A 17247-nucleotide genomic window follows, 5' to 3' on the forward strand; every position below is an offset into this window, starting at 1 on the left:
CAGAATATGAATATAAGACAGATATGGATACTTTAGCAAGTGATTGAACCTCTGCATAATAAAAAATATATATTTTTCCATAATGAAACAGGCCTTGTTTATGTAGGCTGTGTTTAGGAAACAATGACTGTGATTCTCTTCTGGGCTGCAGAGACAAACACTTCTGGGAGACTCCAGAGAGATCCCACACATGCAGCCAGCCACAAGGCGGACACTTCTGTGCACCAAACACACAGTTCATTTTTTAAATCAATAACACATTACAGCAATTCCTTCTGATGTAGAATCCAGGCCACCCAACAACACGTGCAGCTTTTCAGACCTCCTGTGAAACAAGGCCATTCATTATATCCAATCTGTCCGGACTGATATGTTTGCCATCAGCGAACTACAAAAAACTTGCAACAAACCTGCAAAAACAACCATTTCTATGTTGCTAAAAAGCAGCAGTATGCAGTTCTGAGGGGGATGGGGGGAGCTCCTGACTCGCAGTCGGTTCCACAGAGGTGAACAACCTCACAGCTTTCATTTCAATCTTTCTACTGCCATCAGCAGCGTTTCCTGCTGCAGCAGTGAGGAGGCCGTTAAACACTCTACCTGCTGGGATCTTTGTGTTCAGATAGAGACTCCTGGGTTGGTCAGTGGGGCTAAACTGCTGTTTTGGAAACGTATTTATACAATGCATTCATAATTTAATCATTAAGCTTTTAATCACCAAAAAACTCAGTTTATTGTTTTGTTTTTTGATTTAACAAAAGCCTAAAACAGCCCCAACTCTGAGCCTGTCCAGCTAAGCTCGGCTGAAATGACCAGTCATCTATTAGCAGCTTCCTTAATGGCACAAAGTGAAGCCGCTGTGGATCCGATTCCAGCTTCCCACTGACACATGCCCATGTGTTCCTGGGTGAGACGTACGGCTACAGCGCAAATAAAGTTAATTACCACGTTTCTACTCAATGAAAGGCATCCAAGCATGATCCTGCCACCACCATGTGTCGCCATCTTTCTGCCTTCCACTGATCACACACGGATAAACATGGTTCCAGACCAAACAGCTCCTATGGATTTTTAACATTTACAATTATTTCGCTTCTCGTGTTTGTGCATCCAGATTGTATTTGGATTCATGGTCTTCTCTGTCTGGCTGAGTTGGTGAATCTCATATACATCTTTCCCATGCAATGAAGCAAGTGTTAGCAGCAGTCCTGCTGGGATGAAGAAGCTGTGCGGACGCATAAAACCCTCAGGTCGTAGGCACAGCTTGGAGTTTAGGCTTGTGAAAGAGCTTCATTTTCACAGAAAAGGTTTCAATGTGTATTTTTGGCTCCGTATGCAAAATTTTAAGAGTTTGCCAGGGAGAGCCGGACCAGTTATATCAAGGATCAATACAAATCAGACACACCTTGCTAGTTTCTCCTCCATTTTGCTCTCTGGACTACCGCCTGATGAAAAGGTTTCTATTGATGTCTGGGGGAGCTTCCTTGTGCTTTTATTTGCTGCTATCATAAATAAACACAAAGGGCTTTTTTCACAACCAAATTGAGCAAAAGCAAAGTGTAAAACACCAAATAAAAAACCAAGACAACATCAATGTTTTAGAAAAACTCTATATGTAACCAGATTGAGTTACTCTGGAGTATACATTTAAAAATGTAAAATACCTTGTACCTTTAACCACACAATATGCATCTAAGATATATAATGAGGTAATCCAAATAAGAAAACATGATAACAATAAAACTTATTTTAAAGACCAGTCAGTTTAACTCCTCAGGTTAGGGTACCAACCGTCAGAGAGAAGTGGACTCAACAAGTGGATGCAGAAAGGAAGGAAGGAGGAGGTCTGCTCCGTGGGGTGGATTAAGATTTTCAGAAAAGATGTTGTGCCTTGAACAGATCTTATCTGAAAGTGGCCGACTAAAACGCAGCTGGAATTTTCTCCCAAGCTTCTTAAAGCTGGATAGAGTGCAGAAAATCCCCAGCCGGTCAGTGAGGGGAAAGTATGCCAATCAGTCTCCAGACTTTGTGTGCCGGATGTGCTGCTCACCTGAAGAACGTGACGAAGAACTGCACCAAGTCCATAAAGTTGCTGTGCTGGGAGAAGGCAATCTGTTTAGAAAGGAAAATAGAAAAAAAAAACTGTTAGAAATCTGCTAGAACAAGGAGGATTTTACTGTGAAAGGTCAGCATTATGCAGCAGAACACACAGCCTGCAGGAATGTGGGTGACCTTGTACCCAGAGTGCTGCTGCAAACAAACCTCTTCCTGTTTCTGCATTGCTGACATTTTGAAAAACCATTTTATCAGACTTTTATAAACTAATTAAATACAGATAGGTTTCGTGTTCATGATTTCCTTTATCAAAGCACCCTTTCCCGATATGAGAAAGTAAATTATGAATTAATTTTGCTTAATTTCAATTCTGCTTTCATTAAGCAGAGTTAATTTTTCCAAGCAGTGGGCTACCACACCTGTAGAATGAAGAAACCATTAACAGAACCTGTCTGGCAACAGGAAGTAGGCAATAAGACACCAGTCAGTAAGACATCACATCCCCATCTAAAGGAATTCAAAATTACAACAAAAAAAGTCTATCTGTAGGTGAGAGCTCCTACTAACTGTCTTGAACAAGTGGCCAAATACCAGTGAAGAAAAATCTGCAGGAGCGTCCATGTAGCCGTCTGTTTGGACGGCAGTATTCAAAGATACAAAAGACCTGATAAGTCGGCTACGTGCAGCACAACGGGATCATATGCAAGGGACGACGCACGGCTAACATGATTAAACACTGCCGGACCCAGGATGAAAGAGTCAGCTTCGCCCCCCTGCCCCGGTGTTGTGATTAGGTAGGTTCCCTGAGGGGATCTGTTCCCCCCCTGCGATCATAGAAAAGTTTCTGCAGAGAGCGCACAGCCTTTTTATTCTTGTTCATTACCTTTTAACAGATACCTGCGCTGAGGTCTACGTGTTATTGATGGAAGGAAAATCACTTCAATCTCTATCTGCCTGTTCTGACCATCTAGCTCGACATCACGTAAACAAAACTGTATTAGACAGACAGTGGAAGAAAAGAAAAGTCATTGGAGTTTATAGGTTAGATATTTAAATACTTTCTAAAATGTAACCAATTAACTTTTATGATCCTTTCTCTTAAAAGAATCTAAATCGAAAATCAAACAGGAACAAAAATAAAGGATCAGAATTGTTTAAATTCAAATGATCAAAGGAATCTTAACAGAAAACCATTAATTCTGCTTTTTAGGGGACAAACCTGAAGAAGGACGTCCTTCTATCAGATGCCAGCAGGTCAGATTCCAAACAATAAAGCAAAACCACATCAGCTTTCTGTCCAAACTAAGAATGGAACTAGGACTCTGATACATAGGTCAAAAATTAAAAAAGACTTGATGCCACAATTGATAGTACATTTACTTTAGGTACTGTTGGTTTCAATAGCCTTTTTAGATTAATAAATAACCAATTAAAACATGCATTTGTATTTATAACTCTGTTTTTCTAAGGCTGATCAAAATTTATTTCATAGTCTGATGCAATTCAATGCAACACAGAAGCATAAATGGAAGAATCAGTCATTCAGAGAAATGTATGATGAACTAGAAACAGCTAGATTATGTTCTCAGAATCCAGAAGTGACGACAGTGTTTATCTTTCAAAGCTGCGGCCGTGTGTCAATAACTTTTTGCAGTGTTGCTACGAAGCCTGTTTCTTTTCCCCAAACTTCTCCAGTACAGCTGCCCAAGGTGCCAAGTCAGTTTATCTGATGCTCCCAAATCCCACATGTCAACAAGACGACGAGCCGGCATCGCTGCCTCACAACCGCGGCCTGTCTGAGAAAATAAAACCATTAATGAATCAATGAAGAAACTTCCTTCCTGCATACGTGGGCAGAAATATTCTCTATATAATCATCACAAGTGGCCCTGCTCCGATGACATCCTGTCTTAATCAACGTTGCCACGGGCAACGCATGCAGTGTCGTTTTTGCCTCCCCACTCCACTCATCCTCCCACAACCTCCCACCTTCACCTCAAAAAGCCTCAAAACGAACGTTGAAACCTCTGGTGACACAACACTGCCCCTCTCTGGTGTCACAGGAGGTACTGCTGCTTCTGCTGCCTGAGAACTCAGGTCTGTGATCCCAAATAAACCTTGGACCAGTGATGCTTGTTATTCTTCAGATTAACACAGAAATCCTATGCATGGGGAGGAAGGGAGAAGACCAGCAGGAAGAAAGGGGCTTTTCCTTCATTTTGGTTCATCCTCTAAATGAACAAAAAGTGATTTCAAACATTGAGACGTTTTTCTTTCCATGAGGGTTTTTCTGAAGGGGGCAGATTTTGCACACTCGTGTAATCGGACATATTTGAATCCCTGAAGAGCTTATAACCCTCAGACTATGTTCCTCTAAACTGGTGATCACTGAGAATAGGTTCAGAGGTGTCGCTGGCCTCATTGAGAACTTTCTGAAAAGATGATGACAACTTATGAAAATATCAGCTGACCTCCGAGACATCAAGTTATAAAGGAAAGAAAGGCAGAGACAGAGCAGGTCATCGAAAGTTATTAGCTGATGAAACAGGGGCTGAAAGACAAAAGGAGACTGAAATGACACAACTGGAACCAGAAGGGGATCAAAACTTAAAAGATACCCTGTCTGAGCAAAACGTTTGTCTTCTAGAAAATCCACTCTTTTACTTATAGTTTAATTTAAAACCACAGCTGTCACCTTAGACAACTACACACCTAATGAAGGAAAATGCCTTCAAAGGCCACCAACAGCACCTGTGAAACAGGTCATCCCTGACAACACATCTGAGAACAGCTACTGTTGCTGCTGATCTTGAGTGTCAGCCATGTTAAACAGATGATCACCAATCCCTGAGGGTTGCTTCTCTGCCCAGCAGAGACGTGTTCTTTAGGGGCTCACAAATGCTGGACTGCTGCAGGGTATGAGGAAGATAATGAGTCAATATTATTTTAATTGCCTCTAACGGCTCCTTCGTCTATGTTGGAGCTTTGAGAGACTGTGACAGCATCAATGGGGAGCGACCCAAGAGGTTCTACATTAGGAGGATCTGTGGAAACTCAACTTGTGACATGGCTGATGTATCTTTTTTCTTTCTTTAGAATAAACCCAGTAAATAGACTCCTATTTATTTGTTTCAGGGGTTATTTTTAATTGTTTATAAGGAAGGAAGGAAGGAAGGAAGGAAGGAAGGAAGGAAGGAAGGAAGGAAGGAAGGAAGGAAGGAAGGAAGGAAGGAAGGAAGGAAGGAAGGAAGGAAGGAAGGAAGGAAGGAAGGAAGGAAGGAAGGAAGGAAGGAAGGAAGGAAGGGTCATAATTCTAATATAATTTAATATAATTTTCGATTAAAATATCAGGTGAGCCAAACTTTTTTTACTTCACTGCAAGTAACACATAAAAGTATATTTTTCCTAATTTAAGCAATATTACAGATGTTGCTGTGCCGGATTTATCATGATTAAACAGCAAAAATGGTTTTAAGCCTGGACCAGGACAGCCAGCTGGACTTCTGGGCTTAAGGCAACATTGCAACTTTTAGCCACTAGGAAGCGCTACTGTGATTTCCAGGTTTGGTTCCCTAGAAAAAAGCTGGCAGCTCCGAATCAAACCTTCCATCCTATGCGTTTTGAAAACTAATAGCAATCCACATAATGTGTAGTAATTTGAATCAATGTTTTACAGCAGAATATGGTTGTTTTCAGACATCAACTAGAGTGCAGATTTCAGTTGGAGCCGAACTGTGACCACATTTTCAGGCCGCAGTAGTTTGGAGAATTAAAGTCCGATTGTGCTTTCATACTGACCCAAAATGGATCAAATTTAAGAGAATCTAAATTTAGCTCAACCTAAAGGTACAGGTGTGAAAACGCCATTTATGAGACTGTGGCAGAGGAGGATGCTGACTCTGCTGACTTCCATGGATGATGGAGCCAGTTCAACGACTGGCTGGTGCTCCCAAGGTGCAAAACTGGGAAAAGCAGCAGGAGAGAAGAGGTGGACAGATAGAGCGTCACACTCTACACCCCATGTCCGATGACATGGGGTGTAGAGTGTTTGTTTGTTTTTTTAACCTTTCACATTGTTCTGATATGGAAGATCCTGCATTTGAAAACTTTGACAACTGTTAGGAAATCACAAAGCTGTGGAAGAGGACGGCCTTTATCTATAAATAGGTGTTGCGGTTTTAGTATTTCTAAGCCTGCAAACCGCAATGAAAAAAGACTGTCATTAGCTTTAACTTTATGTCAAACTGCTCGGCTTTTATCAGCAGGTCAAAGTTTTTACCAAATCTGTAAACTGGATGCAGACATAACCTGATCAGTGCATCTCTGTTTTTCGTATTTTCCCTTTTTTATATAAATCTTAATCCATTCCTAACTAAAAAAGTTTGCTTTTTTCTTCAAGTTGTGGTTAAGTTTGCAGTTCCCCTGCTGCACAGGTAATAAAGATCTGAACTCCTGCTACCTCTCCTCTCAGACTGCTGTGACCAGCAGGCGGCAACTAGCGGCCCAGATAAACGCTCCATGGCTCCACAATGATCTGGGAGCAGCCCAGGCAGCTGATAGTTGCAGCTACTACTCCAGCACAGCAGGGTGTCAAATTAGAGGCGGATCTAATCTCTACCATATCAGGCCATGTTCACTAAGATCACAGCTCCTTAATGTAATTAGTCTGGGATTTGTGTTTAATTACAAACATCATTGCATTTTGGATCTATTCTCCATCGAGGGGGGAGACAAAAGAAACATGGGAACGGGAACTCTTTCACTGTAACTCATTTTGCTTTCATGATCCGACCTGCTCAATTTCATGCTTCAATCCGAGCTCCAGACTGGTAGATAAATGCTACTGATTAATGGACCTCTCGGGTGGTTTGGTCACAAATCTGATTAAACACGAGCCGTGAAAAGAGTTCTAGCGACTTCCGAGCAGGTGAAAGCTAACAGCAGAGGTGTGAGGACAGTAAGCAGAGAGAGACTTCTGTGCAGCCCCCCCCCCCCCCCCCCCCCCCCCCCCCCCTGAGGCCTGCAGAGTGAGCTTAGCTCCCACCCGCGGCCATCTCTGAATGCAGCATGTGTTTCAACTTAACATTCCACTTTGCCCTCGCTCCTTCGCAGTTCGCTGCTTATGAGGAGTTTTTCAGGGCTCCGATCTGCGCCTGCCAACACCGGAGGACCCACCACCTACGATTAGACACACTAAATCCAGCAGCACAAACTGCAGCAGATCACTGAAGGCGAGAGAAGCACAAAAAGGGAAGGAAAAAAAGGAGATGAAGGGCTGTTAGTAAACAGTGAAAGAGGTTTGAGATTAGCAGCAGCCGAGGAGGAGGAAGAGTTTTACCTCTAAAAACTCCTCAAGTGCAAAGCAGCTGACCTGCGCTCTTAAGTTTCAAGAAGACGGGTGAACTCCTACATGATCCCACTCAGCAGGATGGATGATGAGGTGGATCAGCTCCGGATAAGAGGAGGAAACGCTCTCTTAACTTGGCTCAGCTGGCTGTTGTGCTTCGATGGGAGGCTAGCTAGCAGCAGCTGGACTGGAGCTGAGAAAAAACCCAAATCCCTCACAAAGCTGAGCATGGAGGCAGGATTGGTAGTTTTTTTTTTCCCCTATAAACTAAGAGAGGGCAGGGGGATGGCGTCTCCATAGTGTGACCAGTCAGAAAGCCGCTCAGGGTGGAAGATGGCAGGGATCTCCTCATTCTCCTACTACACCACATCAGCCTGCTGGGACATTCATTCACGCAGGACAGACGTCCTCTCAGTAAAAAGAGGAGTGAACAACAGGACTACAGCTCTGATTCAATCCAAGCTTTTAATATTTACCTTCAAATGTTCAGATGTTTTGTATCTTTAAAGCTAATTTAAATCATTACAGAAGCTCTGATGTCGACTTCAGGATGAATCTGAGGACTAAGCTTTGAAACCCTCCTCACGACCAGAACTTTACTAATCAAATGTCCAGGTTTTCCCACACTATGTTAAAATAAACTCACACTTTTCAAGGTATGAGTTTGTTGAGATGCAGAAAGTCAGATTATTTTTCCTCAGGCTGTAGAGAAACCCTGAGGAATGGTTACAGAAAGGCCAAGGCCAAGGTGCAGCTTGTAATGGCCGTTATCACATCATTAGTGGGACTTTGGGTAAATGTTAGTACAGGGGTTCCCAAAGAGGGTGGGGCACCCTTATGGGGGGTTCAATGTAAATACAGGGGGGGGGATCGCAGATTTGAACTGAGTGAAAGGAACAATTATAGAAATAGAAAAAGAACTTTATAGAACTTTATTGATCTCCTAAGTGCACTGGAAAAAAATCGGAATCTAGATAAGTCATTTTCTCTTAAAATAAGTGCATTTCTTCTTGGATTGAGGAGGTAAAAGAGCCTTTTTGCCAAAAGAACAAGACTATTTACATTTAAAATAAGAAAACGCAATTGTATTATCTTATTTCAATTGCATGATATCAAATTACCTTATTTTAAGAATAAAAATGCTCATTCCATTAGCAAGCTACCTCATTTACCTACTCAAATGAAGGGTAAATACATGTAATTTAATTGCAGTGCCCAGGGAGTAGTGTGGGGTTAAGGATCTTTGCTCAGGGAACCAGTGTGCTGGCTGTTGGGATCAAACAGGGTACCTGCTACCCTCTCAGAGCACAAGCGCATTGCTCTGACCACTAGGCCAACACTCCCCTAGTATATTTAAAGAGAGGTCCATCCATCCATCCATCCATCCATCCATCTTCCTCCGCTTATCCGGGGTCGGGTCGCGGGGGCAGCAGCTTAAGAAGGGAGGCCCAGACTTCCCTCTCCCCAGCCACTTCTTCCAGCTCTTCAGGAGGAACCCCAAGGAGTTCCCAGGCCAGCCGAGAAACATAGTCTCTCCAGCGTGTCCTGGGTCTTCCCCGGGGCCTCCCCCCGGTGGGACGTACCTGGAACACCTCACCAGGGAGGCGTCCAGGAGGCATCCTAAACAGATGCCCAAGCCACCTCAACTGGCTCCTCTCGACGTGGAGGAGCAGCGGCTCTACTCCGAGTCCCTCCCGGATGACCGAGCTTCTCACCCTATCTCTAAGGGAGAGCCCAGCCACCCTACGGAGGAAACCCATTTCGGCCGCTTGTATCCGCGATCTTGTTCTTTCGGTCATGACCCAAAGTTCATGACCATAGATGAGGGTAGGAACGTAGATCGACCGGTAAATCGAGAGCTTCGCTTTTTGACTCAGCTCTCTCTTCACCACGACGGACCGGTACAGCGCCCGCTTCACGGCAGACGCTGCACCAATCCGCCTGTCGACCTCCCGCTCCCTTCTTCCCTCATTCGTGAACAAGATCCCAAGATACTTAAACTCCTCCACTTGGGGCAGGACACCCCCCCTGGCCCGGAGAAGGCACTCTACCCTTTTCCGGCTCAAGACCATCGCCTCGGATTTGGAGGCACTGATCCCCATCCCGGCCGCTTCACACTCGGCTGCGAACCGATCCAGCGAGAGCTGCAGTTCACGACCTGATGAAGCCAATAGGACCACATCATCTGCAAAAAGCAGAGACGCAATCCTAAGGCCACCAAAACGGATCCCCTCAACACCTTGGCTGCGCCTAGAAATTCTGTCCATGAAGGTAATGAACAGAATCGGTGACAAAGGGCAGCCCTGGCGGAGTCCAACTCTCACTGGAAACGAGCCCGACTTACTGCCGGCAATGCGAACCAGACTCTGACACCGGTCATACAGGGACCTGACAGCCCGTATCAAAGGGCCCGGCACCCCGTACTCCCGGAGAACCCCCCACAGGGCCCCCCGAGGGACACGGTCGAACGCCTTCTCCAAGTCCACAAAGCACATGTAGACTGGTTGGGCGAACTTCCATGCACCCTCCAGGACCCTGCTGAGGGTGTAGAGCTGGTCCAGCGTTCCACGACCAGGACGGAAACCACACTGCTCTTCCTGAATCCGAGGTTCGACTATCCGACGGACCCTCCTCTCCAGCACCCCCGAATAGACCTTGCCAGGGAGGCTTAAGAGTGTGACTCCCCTGCAATTGGAGCACACCCTCTGGTCCCCCTTTTTGAATAGGGGGACCACCACCCCAGTCTGCCAATCCAGGGGAACTGCCCCCGATGTCCATGCAATGTTGAAGAGTCGTGTCAGCCAACACAACCCTACAACATCCAGGACCTTCAGGAACTCCGGGCGGATCTCATCCACCCCCGGGGCCCTGCCACCGAGGAGCTTTTTAACCACCTCGGCGACCTCGCCCACAGAGATTGGAGAGCTCAGTCCAGAGTCCCCAGGCCCAGCTTCCTCAATGGAAGACATGTTGGTGGGATTGAGGAGGTCTTCGAAGTATTCCGCCCACCGACCCACAACGTCCCGAGTCGAGGTCAGCAGCACACCATCCCCACTATAAACAGTGTTGGTGCTGCACCGCTTCCCCCTCCTGAGACGCCGGATGGCGGACCAGAATCGCTTCGGAGCCGTGCGGAAGTCTTTCTCCATGGCCTCTCCAAACTCCTCCCACACCCGAGTTTTTGCCTCAGCAACCATCCGAGCCGCATGCCGCTTCGCCCGCCGGTACCCATCAGCTGATTCCGGAGTCCCACAGGCCAAAAAGGCCCGATAGGCCTCCTTCTTCAACCTGACAGCATCCCTCACCGGAGGTGTCCACCAACGGGTTCGAGGGTTGCCGCCACGACAGGCACCGACAACCTTGCGGCCGCAGCTCAGATGAGCCGCCTCAACAATGGAGGAACGGAACATGGTCCACTCGGACATATTTTTAAACCTCTCTCAATGAGAGGTTTAAAAATATATATATATATTTGAAGGCAATGGTGAATTCTGTTAATGAAAAAAAAAATTACAATTTAGTGATTGAAAGGCAATTGTAGTTTATTTTACTGTAAAACACTTCGTTGTAGTTGAGTTTCCTTTGTTTAACTATCAAGATTGTTTGGAGGGGGCACAAAAACCTTCTTTTAAATTAAACGGGAGTCCATCGAGAAATGTTGGGAATTTATTGGGATAAACTTTCTTCATCCTGAATACACGAAAGTAAATCTACAGTACAGTGTCTTCTAACCTCATTTTAGGCTTCTCCTTTTTTTCCATTGCAAAGGAAATATTAATTTATCTGCTACTTGGCCATCAATTGAATATCAGCAGATTGGTGCATCTCCAGAGTTACAGTGCTGTACTTCTGCTTCATACCTGTATAGGTATAAGGTGAACAATAAACCGCTGAATTAAACAGGGCACCTTTGATATTGCAGCAAACACAGGGTCTAATAAACAGCAAAACAGCTCCAGAACTCAGGAGAACTGTTTTCTCTCCAACATCTGCATCAGACTGGTTTTCTAGACTCAGCAATGAATGTAGCTGAGCCATATTAAGACTCACTGCCAGCTCCAGGGACAGTAGACAAAGTGTTTTATTCACCTCAGCTGCCAGGAAGTAAAAACGACAACGCTAAAAATGCTCCTGGTCAGCGAAATAGGAAACTTCTTATCTCCGTTCAGTTTACCTACATCCCCAGGCTGCTCTGACAAAGCAGAGCCTCATGAGTTTGAACACGTCCAGATCATAACAAATACAACAGGCACTATGAAAAACAAAGATATTCGTAACGTAGATAACACAGCAAGTGGTCAGAGTTAGAGTCCAGTTTTTTAGGGCAACATACATTCATATTTTATTACAGCTTTAAGCAGTGAGGCTTAGCCTTATCTGGGATAAACACTGTTTTTCAAACTGAAGAACGGAGGGCCGACCCCGTCCTGGTTCTACGTTCATCTGTCTGTCAAGTCTAGATGATGACGAATTATAGAAATACAACAAAAACACTGCAGCAGATGTTAAGTTTAAATAAATAATGTATTTACCATTAATTTCAGCAGGTAATTAAGATTATCTGCCAATGGAATGAGTATTTTTACCCTTAAAATAAGATAATTAGATAACATGCCATTGAAATAAGAGACTGCTGTAGTTGTTTCTCATTTTAAGTCTAAATTGTCTTATTCCATTGGCAAAGTGTCACACTTACCTGCTCAATTCAAGAAAAAATGCACTAATTTTAAGAAAAAATGCACTTATTTGATTTAATTTTTATTGTGTAACTAAGTGGATCCCTTTCTGTTTTACTTTCCTGCCGTGGCAGCTTAGGTAATGGCGCTGTTGCACCTTGACGATTTAGCCAGCATATGCCTGACGTCCCAGAATCTTCTAAAATGCTGCCAATACACCATTATACAGTAGCTGTAAGTTAGAAACACGTTCAGCGGTCATCTAGAACACGTTCAATACATTGATATACGTTGGAGATAAGTTCTTCATCAGTTACACATAAGTTATGCACAAGTTACTCATAGGTTTCGGATAAGCTAGACACCACAACTTATGAGTAACTTAGACTTAACCTATGTCAACACTCAAATAACTTACCTGTAACTTATGGCCCATGTATGAGCATAGGCTAGCATACATGCCGTATGTCGACATGTGCCAGCCTACTTCAGTATGCTCATAACTTATACAAAACTTGAACGGATCCATGCAGAAAACAAGGCAAGCGAGCAGCAGCTCCTACTAGAGAGGGTTCACAAATGTCAACATCTAGAGACATCCTGTGATTTGGCCAATAAATATCACCACTATCAACAGATTCTGGAAAAACTCCAGAAAATACATGATTTCTGCTCTTCAATGGCATGAAGAGGCTTTAAAAAAGGTCTGTGCTTTCTACTTTGTCATGTAGTGTGATGTTGTCAGCTTGCTGTTTGAGATGAAAACAACAAGCAAGCATGCAGTGACAGTGAGGAGGGAAAAAAAACTCCTTTAAACAGTAAGAAACCTCCAGCAGAACCAGACTGCATGAGCAGCCTCCTACTGGGATTGACTCTGAGCCAGTTTCATGCCAAAGGGATGGAAAGGAACACATCCAGTAGGTCAGAGTCCATAGTAATGTCTCGGAGAGAAACAGGACTAAACACCAAAATTTGTTATCTTTGGGCTCAATCTGACCTCAGAAAATTAAACCTCTAAAACTGATTAAAATGAAAACTTGTGACCCCAACATCTTCATATTTGTCTGTTCAGGATGTAAATATATATATAAAAGCAAATTAACCCAACGTCAGTTTCAATAGTTCCATTTCTCAGTCTCCCCATACAAGCGGCTCCACCTTAACTTTTTCATCTTTAGTAAACTGGTTACAGCTGATACTGATTTTATATCTCAGCCAAAAGCGGATCTGTTGGGGCTTGAGAAACAGCAGTGGAGTTCATACTATGGGCGTGTTTTCTGTAAGAGTAGGATGCCTCATAACGAGGGTCTGCTTTACATTTAGCTTCTGCCTCTGTCTTATTCTCCTCTAAGAGTCTTTTGTGGTCAAAGAGCTGTAACGCCTTTTTGGAAAACCTTTTCTCACAAAAATTCAGCTAAGTAGAGGAAGAACAGACCGAACATAAGGAGAAATTAATCAGCCGGCTGCTTTTAATGCTTTTATAGGTTTCCACCAACCCTTTACACATTCTCTTTAGGGGAATTGTATTTTTCAGCCCCCACTGAATGGTGTCAAGCTCATAAAAGTTTTTACCCTTCTCCATGTCATGTTAGCCATCAATGGTTCTCCCACTGCTATGGTTATAATTAGGTAGGGTTAGGCCAATATGTTTTTTAAACATAAAAAAAAGAAAATTGTTGATAAAGTGACCCCGAATTCATCAGTTAAAAATCCTGTTGTTTCTCAACAGACCCCTGTTATATACCGGGGGTTTGCAACCTGGGGCTCTGGAGCCACAGGTGACTCTTAAGACACTTGACGATATATATATATTTATATGTATATATATATATATATATACACTATATTGCCAAAAGTATTTGCTCACCTGCCTTGACTCACATATGAGCTTAAGTGACATCCCGTTCCTAATCCATAGGGTTCAATATGACGTCGGTCCACCCTTTGCAGCTAGAACAGCTTCAACTCTTCTGGGAAGGCTGTCCACAAGGTTTAGGAGTGTGTTTATGGGAATTTTTGACCATTCTTCCAGAAGCGCATTTGTGAGGTCGCACACTGATGTTGGACGAGAAGGCCTGGCTCTCAGTCTCCGCTCTAATTCATCCCAAAGGTGTTCTATCGGGTTGAGGTCAGGACTCTGTGCAGGCCAGTCAAGTTCATCCACACCAGACTCTGTCATCCATGTCTTTATGGACCTTGCTTTGTGCACTGGTGCACAGTCATGTTGGAAGAGGAAGGGGCCAGCTCCAAACTGTTCCCACAAAGTTGGGAGCATGGAATTGTCCAAAATGTCTTGGTATGCTGAAGCATTCAGAGTTCCTTTCACTGGAACTAAGGGGCCAAGCCCAGCTCCTGAAAAACAACCCCACACCATAATCCCCCCTCCACCAAACTTTACACTTGGCACAATGCAGTCAGACAAGTACCGTTCTCCTGGCAACCGCCAAACCCAGACCCGTCCATCAGATTGCCAGATGGAGAAGCGCGATTCGTCACTCCAGAGAACGCGTCTCCACTGCTCTAGAGTCCAGTGGCGGCGTGCTTTACACCACCGCATCCGACGCTTTGCATTGCACTTGGTGATGTATGGCTTGGATGCAGCTGCTCGACCATCGAAACCCATTCCATGAAGCTCTCTGCGCACTGTTCTTGAGCTAATCTGAAGGCCACATGAAGTTTGGAGGTCTGTAGTGATTGACTCTGCAGAAAGTTGGCGACCTCTTCGCACTATGCGCGTCAGTATCCGCTGACCCCGCTCCGTCAGTTTACGTGGCCTACCACTTCGTGGCTGAGTTGCTGTCGTTCCCAAACACTTCCATTTTCTTATAATACAGCTGACAGTTGACTGTGGAATATTTAGGAGCGAGGAAATTTCACGACTGGATTTGTTGCACAGGTGGCATCCTATCACAGTTCCACGCTGGAATTCACTGAGCTCCTGAGAGCGACCCATTCTTTCACAAATGTTTGTAAAAACAGTCTGCATGCCTAGGTGCTTGAATTTATACACCTGTGGCCATGGAAGTGATTGGAACACCTGATTCCAATAATTTGGATGGGTGAGCAAATACTTTTGGCAATATAGTGTATATATATATATATATATATATATATATATATATATATATATATATATATATATATATATATATATATATATATATATATATATATATATATATATACACTGACCTCAAAGATTAGTGAAGAGGATAAAATAAACACTGAAATCAAACAACAGTCTAGCGTGTGTTTAGGAAAGGCTATGGAAGCCCACCTGGATCTTAATGGGCCAGGTGAAGTTGCTGACGTAGACAAAAAATGTTATGTTTGGGCTGTTTCGGAAATCAAAGTTCTCGTTGGAGAAGCTTTCTTTGAACTCTTTGATGTTGCTCCGTGAGACGATGGGAATCTCCTCTCCAGTCTGGGTGCCTGCTGAGGGACACAATGACAAAAAAGAGAGAAGGAGCAGTTCAACAAGCAAATAAGACACCGGAAAGAAATGGGAGGCATTCATGCATTGACTCAGAGTGGATGCAGCAGGAGAAAAAAAAAAAGCCAGAAAAGTCACCAAACAAACTGGAGACAACTACGAGAAATATAAGATTTAAGACAAAAATATGGCTAAAAAGCAGAACATAAAAAGAATTGTCAAAAATTATACTAAATTACTTGTCGAATTACTTTCTGTTCAATACTTAAAATTAAAATACCTCAGATCAAAAACAAACCTACATAAGTGGAATATGAAAATATTACATTGCAGAAATCAAAGGCTACATTTTATGATAACCAATTATCTTCTGAAATAACCTGAAATAAGAGTCAAAGAAAAACGCCAAATGGTTTCGTTTTTAACCTTAATAAAAGCTCAAACTAATATTTTTCTTTCTAAAACAGAATATGAAATGAAACCAAACATACCTGTAAAACTCGTAGCCCAGGTGATGTTCAGATTGAAGTTCTTGGAGGCATTGATAAACATGTCTAGATCACGGCTTGGCTGCGGGGAGAGTTGAAGCAGAAATTGAGAAAAGGAAAAATTAGCAAAAGCCATCAAGGAAAAAATATTATTTTCATATAATCAACTCAAAGCACTTGGTTACTGAAAAATTAATTCAGTAACAAATCAAAAAGCAAAGAAGACAAACTTGGGAGGCAGGAGAAGCACATTTACAGATGTTTAGACAAAAGCAATAAAATCCAAACTCCCAAAGTAATTAAGGCTGTATTAATAGAGTCAGGGGCAGCTGGTTTACATATACGGTGGACGTGCATCAAGGGGTGTCGAGAGGTGCAACCGCCTGGAGCAGTTCTTCTTGAAGCCTTTAGAGCACACATGGGTAAACTATGGCCCGTTAAACTTTTTAACCCGGCCTGCCGAACTTAACTTGCTCCAAATTATAGTAAAAACCCATGGATGTGTAAAATCCTCTTTCATTTCCCGTCCCCCTGAACTTCAGGCAGTTCCTTTGTATCCTGTATTTTCTTATTAGATGAACTAATTAATCCAGATATACCTGACCTCAGTACCCATCATCTAGTGCGAAGAACGTCAGAAGTGTCTGAACAAATTCGGTAGAAAAGTTGGGTCAAAAATGCTCCGACTTCAAAAAGCACAGCTTTCAGTATGAGGCTTTGGGTGCCTTTTTGTGAGCACAGCATGACTAAAGGAAATGGCCTCTTACACTTAGATCAACATATATTTAGAAATGCTGTTGGTACGTTTTTATATTCTGTTCTATGAATAGACAATTTTTCTCTGACAAAATCCAAATGTAATGAATAGATTTTTATAGCAGTTCTTCTTTACTTGTTTTAGATGCCACATTTCTTTCCCAATTGCAGTTTCATTAAAAGCAAGGAAAAGCTTTTCATTTCAATTACTTCCTAAAATCATAAATTAAAGGTTACAAATATGCAGCACTTGCAACACTTTGGTTAGTTCTTTGATAAGGGAGAAATGCAATCTGGTATATTTAATCAGATGTTTTCTTTTTTTTAATCTAACTTTCCTGGTGAATAAAAAGCTCGGCAAGCTTTTGTTCCAGGGAAAACATCAGTCTGACTAAGATGAATTCATTCCTAATAAGACATCACTTTTTAGTTTAGAACATTCATAAGATGATTATTTAAGATCATCTTGTTCAAGGTGAGTATTTAAAGATACAG

General features: G+C 43.1%; 1 protein-coding gene across 3 annotated transcripts in view; it reads right to left on the reverse strand.

The window, feature by feature from the left end:
* The window catches only part of atrn (attractin), a 192218-nt gene that overhangs the window by 88445 nt on the left and 86526 nt on the right, over nucleotides 1–17247 (reverse strand). Inside the window, exons 23-25 of one of the 3 annotated variants that reach the window (XM_038304648.1) lie at nucleotides 16000–16078; nucleotides 15353–15510; nucleotides 2048–2109 (exon numbers count right to left, since the gene is read on the reverse strand). In XM_038304648.1, coding sequence (XP_038160576.1) covers nucleotides 2048–2109; nucleotides 15353–15510; nucleotides 16000–16078 — 299 coding nt within the window. Of the gene's footprint in view, nucleotides 1–2047; nucleotides 2110–13518; nucleotides 13888–15233; nucleotides 15511–15999; nucleotides 16079–17247 lie in introns of those variants that run through there. The other 2 variants (XR_005282435.1, XR_005282434.1) reach the window with 2 other exon arrangements.

This window comes from Cyprinodon tularosa, unplaced genomic scaffold (assembly GCF_016077235.1).
Source record: "Cyprinodon tularosa strain WSP-4 unplaced genomic scaffold, ASM1607723v1 ctg54, whole genome shotgun sequence".
NCBI lineage: Eukaryota > Metazoa > Chordata > Actinopteri > Cyprinodontiformes > Cyprinodontidae > Cyprinodon > Cyprinodon tularosa.